The sequence below is a fragment of the Glycine soja genome, chromosome 1 (genome assembly GCF_004193775.1).
Source record: "Glycine soja cultivar W05 chromosome 1, ASM419377v2, whole genome shotgun sequence".
Taxonomy (NCBI): Eukaryota; Viridiplantae; Streptophyta; class Magnoliopsida; order Fabales; family Fabaceae; genus Glycine; species Glycine soja.
The window spans coordinates 33457816-33470750 of NC_041002.1; the positions used below are offsets into that span (position 1 = coordinate 33457816).

General features: G+C 36.4%; 1 protein-coding gene across 1 annotated transcript; it reads right to left on the reverse strand.

The window, feature by feature from the left end:
• Nucleotides 1-897: 897 nt before the first annotated feature.
• Nucleotides 898-3552, reverse strand: LOC114414955 (L-type lectin-domain containing receptor kinase S.4-like). The gene has a single exon (XM_028379416.1). The coding sequence runs from the start codon at nt 3103-3105 to the stop codon at nt 1042-1044; it is 2064 nt and encodes a 687-aa protein (XP_028235217.1). The 5' UTR covers nt 3106-3552; the 3' UTR covers nt 898-1041.
• Nucleotides 3553-12935: the final 9383 nt, after the last annotated feature.

Below are 12935 nucleotides of genomic sequence, written 5' to 3' on the forward strand. Positions count from 1 at the left end.
GGGTTGAATACCGATTGTTAGAAAATGAAAAAATTTTAGGACATGAGCATTTTATGTTTATTTCAATTTAAATTTTAAAGCATAATTATTTTTTTAGTAGTTCTTTCATAACAACTAAAGAAAACGACCATTTCTGAAAAGACAGCAAAAGCAGAGTTCAGACCAAGGTTGCTATATTAAAAAGGCTACAAAGTTTATGCATTTCAGTAATGGATGACAATTTAACAACAAATTAAAGAGCCCAAATTCGCCTTTCAATGAAATACTTTAATTCTTCGGCAGAGTTTAGATGCTGAAATGAAAAATATCAGCAATTAACAATGTTGTGGTTACACCAGAGTAGAACAAGATAAATTTGTTGCTCTCAGCTCCAAGATAAGCTCTCAAAAAATAATTGAAGGCTGCATCAAAGAAGAAGTTTGGATTCTTTGTTCTTAAAACTTCAGATAACACGTTAGTAATGTTTAAGAGGAAAAAAAATGTCTTCAATATGCTCTATCCGGGATCACGTTTAAGAGTTAAGACATTTCAAGTCCAACTATACAAAATTAGAGAAATTGAGGGAGTCCTTTGATATGAAACATGGCAGAGCTCATGGAAGGAGAAAATGATTTGAAAGAAATCTGAAATTGTATTTATTGGAATGAGAAAAAGTGTATACAAATGAGAATCTATATACTAATAAACTATAACCAATATGTAACTAATTAACTAACAGACTAATTAACCTCAATTAACTAACTAACTAACACAACTCATGTATCTCTAATACCCTTGAAAGCTAATTGTGACATCAATTCTTAGGCACAACAACAAAATACAGAAGCAAAATTGAAAAAAACAATGATGGGGGAGGTTATATTATATGAATCCAAAAAATTGATGCCAATGGGGGGATGAATTAGAATACGAACTTCTTGTATTGGGATTTAATTCACCATCACAAAAACTTTCTGTGTACTATTATGAGACATCATGGGGTGATATGATAAACAAATATCTTAAGTACATAGAGTACAACTCTAAGTAAAATGTAGATGATCACATTGTTTGTCCTTTACCATGGGGACTAAAAAGAGATGTACCAGTTAAAGATGGAAAACTAGAATCCATGTCTCTATTTCTACCATAGGAACCTGTGTTCATCTGATCAAACGAAGAAGATTCAAGTGAGTGCAAGAATTCATCAAAACCCTCCTGGTAACCTCCCTCTCCCGGCTTTCTCAACTCATCTGGCACACCAACTTCTCCTTCCAAAAACCTCACCACCTGTCTCATGCTAGGCCTAGCAGTGGGTGAACCATTTGAACACAGAAGCCCCAATTTCAACACCATGAGCATCTCTCTTTCATTAAAAACACCATTTAGTTTAGGGTCCACCATATTGAGTATTCTCCCTTGTTTGAATTTGTTCCACACACAATCAACCAAAACCATATCTTCTGGCATTGCCTTTGGCTCAAGTGGTCTTAGCCCACATGCCACCTCTAGTAAAAGTGCACCAAATGCAAAAACATCTGAGCTAGGAGTGGCCTTCCCTGTCCTAGGCACCTCAGGTGCCAAATAGCCCAAGGTCCCCACCACCCTTGTGGTACTTGGATTAGTCCCATGTTCATACAACCTTGCTAATCCAAAATCTCCTAGTCTTCCATTGAGTTCACCGTCTAGAAGCACATTGCTAGCCTTCACATCTCTATGTATCACCACCTGCTCATAGCCCTCGTGAAGATACAAAAGGGCTGAAGCAACATCCTTGATGACCTTAAACCTTTGCTCCCAACTTAGGATTGTTTCTGGCTCGTTAAACAAGTACTTGTCTAAGCTCCCATTTTCCATGAAATCATACACAAGGAGGAGGTCACCCAGGCGGCGACACCACCCCAGCAACTGAACCAAATTCCGGTGGCGAAGCCGGCCTATGCTGGCTATTTCTGATACAAATTCCCTCAGGCCTTGATTGGAGTCATGTGAAATTCTCTTAACAGCAACCTGGGTATTGGAATTTGGCAATGTTCCTTTGTAAACACTCCCAAACCCACCTTGTCCAAGCAGCTCTTTGTCCTTGAACCCTTTTGTTGCTTTCTTGAGCTCTTGGTAGGAGTACCTATGTGGCCCAATCTCTAGCTCCCAAGCTTCTATGACATCAGCATTCTTGTACCTTCTGTACATGTAGATGCCAAATAAGACAGCACACAATGCAAGAACAACAACAGAGACTGAAACCCCAATTATCAGAGATGTGTGTTTCTTCTTTGGCCCTGGAAGCTGTGGGAGAGAAGAGAGATCAAGGGGTGGAGCTGGCCCATTGATTTTGAAGCTCCATCCCAAGATGTAATGGGAGCTAGCAAGCAACCCTGTTGATGCAGAGAACCCAACATACATGGATTCCTTAAGGATTGGTGAAAGATCCACATGATAGGACAAGAGTGGCCTTTTGGGTTTGGTAGAAGATGCAGAAATCGTGACATGGACCACACTTTTAGCAGCATCATAATCAACCCAAGCTAGAATAGGTACCCTACTTTGGAGGGTGAGATTCTGTTTGCTTGAATCATCATCCCCAGTGTAGTAACCTGCAGATGCAGAGGCATTGGAGGCCAAGCTATTGATGTCAATTCCAACATGGTTGTCATCAATGTCCCCAAACTCAAAATCCTTTGCTGTGTCAAACTCAACAGCAAAGAGGTGGTTGGAGAAGTTCCCTATGTTACTTGAGTCAAGAATACCAAGATATTGGCTTGGATGAGCCTTCAGATCCTTAGAAGGAGCAATTGTAAAAGCAAGGCCATGCCCTCCTAGCTTTGGAAACTCAGGAACAATAGCCAAAGCAAAAGAGGAAGAAAAGGAGAAAGCTTTACCACCACTAGAGTTCTTGAACCGAAAAGGGGTTGGATAAAAAGCATGACCCATCACTTTACTTGAATCATTTGTGAGTTTCAGTACCCCATTTGGCTCTATTTCTGCAACCCCATCAAGGGTCATGTTGTTGCTTCCCAGACCCTTGAATCCAGCATAGAAGAGCTGGTTTGGCTGAGATGAAACTGGGATCAGAAGGAACACCAACAAAGGCAGGAGCTTGAGGAGCATGTTGAGTTTGGTGGCCATGAGGCAAGATATGGAAAATCAAGGACTTTGAATGATTACAAGGGTTTGAACTTTGAGCCTTGACGGTTCAAAACATTAATTGCTATGAACAGATAGAATGTGTTGTGAGTAAAAAGGTGGCAAAATAATAATAATAAAAAAGGTCACACTGACGCTCTGCTCATTTTTGAAGGATTTGGTGAAGATGGAATTGATGGGTGGCTATGAAGGATTATTAGGAATGAAGGAAGCAAAGATAGGAACTAGTTGTCCACATGGCTCAGCAGTAAAGTTAAAGCCGTGGGTTTGGGGGTTGGGTTGGTTCACTTCTGGGAACTAAGTGGGGGATGCCACAAAAGTCTAACATTTGAATAAATAATGGTCTAAAATCATACGAATATGATGCATGAAAGTGGAGCTTACATGTCTTTGAGATCCTTTGGAGAATGAAAGGAATCTACCTGTGATGTGTGTGTTCAGTTTTGATGATGGTAAAATATAAAATGAGTTTGAAAACGTAAGTTAGAAAATCAAGTTGTGATTGAGAATGATGGTTACATGGAATGCTAATAACAATACTAGCAATATTTTCTTTTTGAAATTTATTATTAAAAATAAATTTTACTATAGCTTACTTTTAAATTAAAAAAAAAAAGTGTCTGCTCACATTATAATTGAAAACATAACGTTCGATTGAAGTTAACTTTGTAAATTTAACTTGATGCTTGATGCTTTCTACGTTCAATAAAAAGTGAGAGAAGTAATTTTGAAGTAAATTTCAATAATAAAGAGTGTTAGAAAAAAATATTATTAGCATTATAAATCTTCTTATAAACTTTTCTAACATTTTATAAAAAAATTGTACCAAATAAAAAGTAAATAAATTTTCCTAATATTTTATAAACATACTAAATAAAAATAAATATATTTAATATCTTGAAAATATAAAATATTTAATATATTTTTATGTTTAATAAGTAAAAAGACTGGTAAGAAAATGTTATAAACAGAATATAGAATTATTCTAATGCACAGTGTGCTATAGAATATACAATTTCAACTTTATTTGATAGACTCGCCGAAACTGTTTTGGGGATGGATTAGTCTCCAAAAAGAGCAAGTATGTTGTTGGTCCTACCTAATGGGGCTCAATGGGTCATGTTGATGGCTGTTGCTTCCTGCACCCATAGGAAAGTTAAATGACCCTAAAGAGACAAAAATGTCCCTATGCTCTCTTAAACACATCATCAGGCACCCTCAAGCAAAAAAACCCTAGCATGACACAAGTAGTTCGACAGAGTTGGCGGGCTCCTAGACATGCAACGCAACATGAAAATAGTTTGACGGTGTGTAATGAAGCACTCTCTTGGACTCATGCGTGGGGAAAATGATGTGGTCATTCTTGTTAGCTAGATCAATTGTCACTGTGAATGCGAACTACGCCATCTTCAGGTCGGTTGTGCCACCACCAGTGACATTGTTAGGTCTGGATCCTCCATTGACCACTGGACGAACTATCATATATTCAATTTTGATGATTACAAAAGTATAAATTATAGATGGACTAATGAGTTATTATTAAGTGAACAAGACTGACTATGAAAACAAGCTCGCTTATTATCTATTCACCTTCTACAACTTTAGTAAGTATGCGTTCACTTATAAGAGGAAAATAATTTTGTTAAGATATATTCAGCGTCCAATGCGTTGTTTAATTAACCACGTCCAAGTATTGTGAAAACCAATTTTGTTTGTACTATTATTCCTATCTTCGCCATTCAGAGCACACCACGTGGTTTCACCCCCAACTGTGAGATAACTGTGACACTCTCTACCCCGACATATAAATAAATAAAATATATAAAAAATATTGGTAACCAAATTCACACGGGTAAAAGGTTCACATTCACTTCACTATTATCAATTAAAACTTATTAAAAATATATTCGGCTCGAAACAAGGCCGTCAAAATTTACAAAAATATTTTGTTAAATCAGTGAGATAAAATAAAATAGACTAACATTATGCAATTAATATAAAACTTATGCCCCACTGTCACATCCTATCAAAGCATTGTGTCCCGACGTCCTTCAGCACAAGGTTCCTTTAAGCACTTCACCTAGCCATCTGCTTCCCCGAACACAAGGTTCAAGATCATCACAGGATCCAAACACAAACATCAAACCGGGAGTGAGTTATCACATTCCTAACTACTAGAGAGAAACAAAACAATATATAGTAGTCAAATACAATTTACTTAGCATATCTCACATTATTTCATCTCTTTGTCATTCAAAATTCACTTTTCAATCATCAATCACACCTTTCAATCATCAATCACAATACACAAGAATCACACACTCCGATCAAGACATAATAACACATCAATTTTATAACGAACAATTAGCAAGCACATGAGACAATTATGCTAAGACTCAAGCTTATATGCAATGTGGTACCATGTCAGTGAAAAACCACCCTGGGGCGCTTAGGAGTACATAACAAGACACACCACACAATGGATTTGTCAGGTCACTCTCACTAAGTAAGATCATAGGGAGACCAGTCAGAGTTACGATATTTTGCGAGAATGCTCCAACCATATGGGATCAGCATAGGCTTAAAGGAGCACTCAAATCCGATGACCCCCAAGGCCTACACTCCGAAGAGTCCGTCAGGGTCTCTCCCTCCTGATTCAGGTCCAACCCCTAAAACCATTTTAGCACACAGACACTACTAGTGAATTATACAATACCCACGACCTCACACTCGTGTCTTAAGCACGTACAACATATTGCGCTACAATTTAACACTGGTTCCTAAATAGGAACCTACACTTTCTCTTTAACACTGGTTCCTAAATAGGAAACCTACACTTTCTCTTTAACACTGCACATTTACACTTTTCTCAAGATAACACTGGTCGGGTTATTGTACAATTCACAGCTTACAACACAAATAATGTCACATCAAGAGTTAATCACACACTTATTCACAACCAAAACTCATTCACAATTTCACATCTCATAATGTCACAATCCACCATCACATGTTTTCACGTAGCTCACAATTCAATACCTGTTCTACTTTACACTTTTACTCAATCTCAATAACAATATTATAATCTCAAGGCAACATATCATTCCACAATTCATCACATATTTCATTTATAAGCACAACTCATGAATTATACAATACCACGACCTCACACTCATGTTTCAAACATGTTTAACACAATTGCGCTACAATTTAACACTGGTTCCTAACTAGGAACCTACACTTTCTCTTTAACACTGCACATAAACACTGGTCGGGTTATTGTATAATTCATAGCTCACGATATAATTAATGTAACATCAAGTGTTAACACATCCACTTATTCACAATCGAATATCATGTCCACACTTTAACATCTCATAACATCACATCAACCATGGCATAACATTCCCAATGATATTCATACGATACAACATACACATGTTCATGAAATTTAACCATAATATTCTCAAACTCCAACACTTAATAATTTTTGGAATCATACTATAACACTCTACAATATTATTTACATAAATTATTAATATAAATAGCTACCTCTATATCTATAAACTAGCATACATCATATTGAATCACAAATTTCAAAGTAAGCTTTCAATGCACAAATTCTGAATAATTATATGAACACTTTGGTCAATTTCAATTATGATATTAATTTTTTAAAATTATATATAAAAACCTAAATTCTGGAGAGTCAGACGACTTTCCCATCACAATTGGTTTACATCAAGGGTCAACCCTTAGCCCCTACCTTTTTACCTTAATTCTGGATGTCCTCACGGAACAAATCCAAGAGATAGCGCTGAGATGCATGCTTTTTGCAGATGACATAGTCCTCCTTGGAGAGTCGAGGGAGGAGTTGAATGAGAGGTTGAAAACTTGGAGACGAGCTCTAGAAACACATGGCTTTCGCCTAAGCAGAAGCAAATCGGAGTATATGAAATGTAAGTTCAACAAAAGAAGGAGGGTTTCTAACTCAGAGGTGAAAATAGGAGACCATATTATCCCTCAAGTCACACGGTTTAAATATCTTGGGTCTGTAATACAGGATGATGGGGAAATTGAAGGGGATGTGAATCATCGCATTCAAGCAGGATGGATGAAATGGAGAAAAGCATCGGGGGTGTTATGTGATGCAAAGGTACCGATCAAGCTAAAGGGAAAGTTTTATCGGACTGCGGTAAGACCGGCGATTTTGTACGGAACAGAATGTTGGGCGGTCAAGAGCCAACATGAGAATAAAGTAGGTGTAGCGGAGATGAGGATGTTGCGGTGGATGTGTGGTAAGACTCGACAGGATAAAATTAGAAACGAAGCTATTAGAGAGAGGGTTGGAGTAGCGCCTATTGTAGAGAAGATGGTGGAAAATAGACTTAGGTGGTTTGGGCATGTAGAGAGAAGACCGGTAGACTCTGTAGTGAGGAGAGTAGACCAGATGGAGAGAAAACAAACAATTCGAGGCAGAGGAAGACCCAAAAAGACTATAAGAGAGGTTATCAAAAAGGATCTCGAAATTAATGGTTTGGATAGAAGTATGGTACTTGATAGAACATTATGGCGGAAGTTGATCCATGTAGCCGACCCCACCTAGTGGGATAAGGCGTTGTTTGTTTGTTGTATATATAAAAACCTAAAAAAAGCAAGAAAAAGAGAAAATACAAAATCAATATCTCTCTCTAAATTTTTCCTTACTTTATTTCATCAATTCATATTAATTAGAAAAATGCTCGATTTATAGGGTTCACGCTCAACACAATAGCATATCAATTTCACAACAATTGGTCTGTCAAACATATATAATTCACTGTAATAATTATAAGGATAAAATGAAAATTGCAAAAACACCCGAAAACTTATTCCAATTGATATCTCTAAGGATCCCTACACATGTTCTCACTAATTCCTAATTGTGAATAACTCATCCCTTACCTCTAAGCGGACTCATGTGTCTTCCAACAGCGATAGCAGCATCTCTAGTGGTCCCCTGAGATTCCTTCAGTTATTCCTCCGCCTGCTCCGATAGAATTCCCAAACGTCAGAGAGACGGAGAAGAGACTGAAACCTCCACTTGTACTGTCTTCATGCGATTCCTTTTTCTTCCTTCCGGAATATTATCTCCCAAATTCCAATGGTGGAAGTGTGCGAAATTGAATTTCAAACAACATATCAAAATTTCATGAAAATCCAACGGTTATCGAAACCGAGATCGTAATTTTACTGAAACCATTTTGGGTTTCTGCGGGAAAGGAAAAGGCTACAATGCGAAAGGTATTTCTCTCAGCTCAAAGATGATATCCAAATTCCCAATGGTGCGAATGCTCGAAATTGGGCTGCGAACGTAGTGCTCAAATTTTACGACGATCCAACGGTGAATAAGTCTGAGATCATCGTTTTTCTGAGAAGAAACGAAATTGTGAGGCAGAGGAGGCTGAGGAGTCAGTCTGAAAACTGACCTAGCATGTTGCTATTTATAGTTAGGGGTATTTACGACCTATTATTTACTCTATTTATTTATTTATTATTTATTATTATATAAAAACAAACATTATTTTATTTTCTATCAAACAAATAAATAAAATGACAGCATGTTGCGATTCCTTTTACTCCCTCCTTGTATATTATCTCGCAAATCTCAACGGTGAAAGTGTGTGCAATTGAATTTTGAACAACATATCAAAATTTCATGAAAATCCAACGGTTAACGAAACTGGGATCATAGTTTTACCGAGACAGCTCTGGGTTTCGGCGGGAAAGGAAAATGGTACAATGCGAGGGGTATTTCTCTTAGCTCAGACATGATATCAAAATTCCCAACGGTGAGAATGCTCGGAATTGGGTTGGGAACGTTCTGCTCAAATTTCACAACGATCCAACGGTGAACAAGTCCGAGATCGTCATTTTTCTGAGATAGGTTTGGTGGGCTGCGGGAAAAAGAAAGAGTTTTGAGTGGAGAAAGAGAAAACGAAAATGAGGGGAAAAGGAGACACCTGACTTAACATAATTATTTATACCTAAGGTACTCAGCCTATTATTTGCTCTTTATTTATTTATTTTACTAAAAAACTTTTTAAATTTATGTTAAAAAAAATGGGATGTTACACTGAGATTAATAAACAATAAAAGAATGAATATTTTGCCAATAATATTCCCTATTATTAATTAAATGTGCATAGCTTTAGACAATATCAAAGGCAAGACCTAAATAATACTAAGCAAAATACTATGTGAAAATTCCTACAGCAAATGGATTGAATGTGATTTATGTAAATCAAAGTCACCAAAAAATTTCTATTAGAGGAAATGAAGCTTGACATCCACCCTCTTGCCACCAAAGGAACTGGTAGCTAAGCACTCCTTACCATTTCCAGTCTCTTATATTTATTTTATTTTTGTGAGAAAAGTGTTATTACTTTAAGTTATTAATGTCATGGTAGTACTTTGGTTTTTAAGATATAGTTTTCATTAGTGTTTTGGCTCTCGTGTGTTTCGACACATCATTTTAATATTTCAATGATGCTAATATTTTGTAATGTGTCCGATCGTTGATTTACAATGTTTGGTTCAATCTTTTTTACCTCTAATTTTGAGCTTTTGTTCATTTAATATATATATATATATTCCCTTTCTTTTAACTCAAATTTTTTTCTTTTCTTAAAAGACACTTAAAAAAAAACCTGAGCCTAACACTATGTACATGTTACAAATCAGCTGTAGTAATTTGGTGCAGTCCTTAGTCACTGGCGCAATTTCCTAGGCCCTACCCAATTGATGCAGTCACTGGCTGTTAGAGCCTAAACCAATTTGTAAAACCCAAAGGATCATCTGGTTGATTGGTCCAACAATTGTTACATGGACCCAAGGTTTGGAAGGTTTACACTAGGAGATGAAAAAGGAAAGTCAAGAAGGTGTCATGTGGGGTGTTGTGTGGTAGAGAGAGAGAGGAGAGTAACTGTTTTTGGTTAACATATAAGCTGTGAGTGTGGGAGATTGTGTTGGCTGTGGATAAAGAGCAGTAGGTCTCTGTAGGAGCCTCTCTCTGGCATTACTCATTAGGAATAGTCTTCCACAGTGATTCCCTCATTTCATGAATAATGCATGTTCTATACCTCTCTTGTTGCATTTTCACTCTTTAATTGATATTTGGTGACTCTGGTTCCTAACACTAACATTGAATTTGGCAATGATTCCACTTCTTTGGTTAATTCATGTCAGGTTACTCAAAACAGATATAAAGCAAGGCAAAATAAGGGTAAACTTTGAAGATGGACAAAAGGAAACAAACTCTAGCACCAACAAGACTGAACCAACTTACCTGGACAATTGACAAGAGTGAATCAATCCCATCCAAGGTAGAAGCACGCACAGGAATGCCAATAACAAGCAAGGGAGTAAGAGCAACCACCATACCTGAGATTTGAGGCTTAATTAATGGTAAAAAGGCACTACCTTAGGATAATTATATAAAGCTAAATTTAAATAATTTACCAGCCAAGTGAGCTGCACCACCAACACCAGCAATAATGACTTGTATGCCTCGTTCATGAGCAGATGAGGCATAAGAAAACACCAATTCTGGAGTCTTGTGAGCTGAAACTATTCTTACCTGAAATTTGATACATATATACATTATATTTAAGGATAAACAAGTTCACACACAACAAACCCCCTCAGGGAAATCAAAACAATTTTACCTCGTGAGGCACCCCAAACATCTCCAAGATTTCAGCAGCACTTTTCATAACAGGTAGATCTGAATCAGAACCCATTATGATTCCCACACATGGAGCAACTACAATTACCAAACAACACAAAGCGTGCAGTGTGAGAATAACAAAATTTTAACTTCAAAATTTCAAATACATTGCTTGTCTTAATTATAAGAGAATGGTTAACGGTAGTTTTCGATCTTCGGCAATGTCATCCAGAGAAGATGGACAGAAATCTTTGCATAAGAATTCAACATCATCAAAACATTTGCGTGCAACTCTGGAATTTAGTCAATTGACTAGTGCTAATGTCATCTGACATTTTAACAGTCACATAAACCTCTTTACCCACTCAAATCTGCATTATGCAACATGAAGACACATGAATGTAGACAAGTGTAGACAGAAGCCTACCTGAGATGAAATCTTGAAACTACCTTGTATTTGACTACGACTTTGGATTGAGTATTTTTTAGTAGACAAAAAAGGATTTCTTATATTGAGATTATTGATCTCACTTGCTAGTTCGTTACCCAAAACTTGTGGAATCTCATGTCATGTTTTCTAAAAGGGGGCTAAGGATAGAATGTCAATCGGTGTTAAAACTAAAGAACTTAGTCCCTGTCGGATTAATTTAAGCACACATCTCAATCACATTCAATATTTCAAAATCAATTTTATCAAATTCTAAATCAAATGGACACTAAGTAGAGCTACAACTGCAAGCTCGAATAGGTCAAGTAAAACATCTCATTTAAATTATGCGTTGAAACATAAATTCAATTTTTTAGTTGAAACCATAAGTGTCCTCTAGGTAATTTTGTTCAAATCGGATATGATCACTATGTATCACATAGTTTTAAGAGGAAGGGAAGTATGACATTGTAATGCCAATGATTAATTTTAGGAGCTAAAGGACAACAACTTAAACCAGTTAGAATAGCTATAATCTTGTATTTCATGAAATCTTGCAAAACATATTCTAATTTAGTGAATATTTTTTTGAAACACAAACCTTATGAAAAGCTTCTTCATCTTCGAATACATGGATTCATCTTTAATATAATTCTTGGAACGACTATATCATTCACTATCATGAAATCCATTAGGTCATCTCTTGAATATTACCGGACGAAGCAACAGTCTTCATCGATACTACTTTCTGTTAACTTCCTAAGGGAAAGCAACATATAGTAGTCTTTTCTACATGGAATCCTGTCTGTACATTTAGGCATATTGAACTGAAATTCAATTCAGCCTGATAATACCAGAAGAAGTGTCATGGCCTGATCAAGACAGACTCTGTAAATTGATATATGATGTATGTTAACTGTCAATGTGGTAGACACATTTAAATTTGAGTGGGTGCATTGTAGGTTTCGATAAGTTCAACTATTTCCAATTTGTAATGTGTAATTGTAGCAGTGGTGTGCAAAAGCTTCCTTCTGAACTGTGTGAAGCAATATGTCACAGAACAAGTGAGCATCTCACTTGTAATAATGCAATTTAGCTTTCTGCATTTGTTTTAGTACATTCACACAAAAAAATTTGGATTAAAAGCACAGTCACTTTTAATTATCTAATTTATTTCATCAAATGTATATAACAAATTACCAAGTGATTTCATGTCAGAAAATTCTAGAAGAAAAGAAATTAGAAAATACATTATCTCCTCTGTCATATGTTATAACTAATTATTATTAGACCAAATTGCATTGACACCCCATGTGGCTTCTTCAAATTGCAGACAATACCTCTGCCTTTTTAACATTCACAGTGACCCTCCTTCTAGGGGTACACATGCAATGTATTTATTGAGAAACAGGGGGTGTCACTACCAACTGAATTCATCTTATGCGTTTAAATTACAATGCTGATCCATTCTAAGTGTATGACTGTGCAAGTTCCTAGTAACAGAGCAATAATATTAAAGTCCTGCTTTAATATCACAATTAGAGAGTGGTATCTAAGTATCTAACAATACATCACTGTTAAGTAATGGGAATTTTAATGATTTGACATAATTTTTCAATGATCCACATTGCCATGTAATCTATTCTCTTTACCTTAATTAAATACAAGGCACGGAAC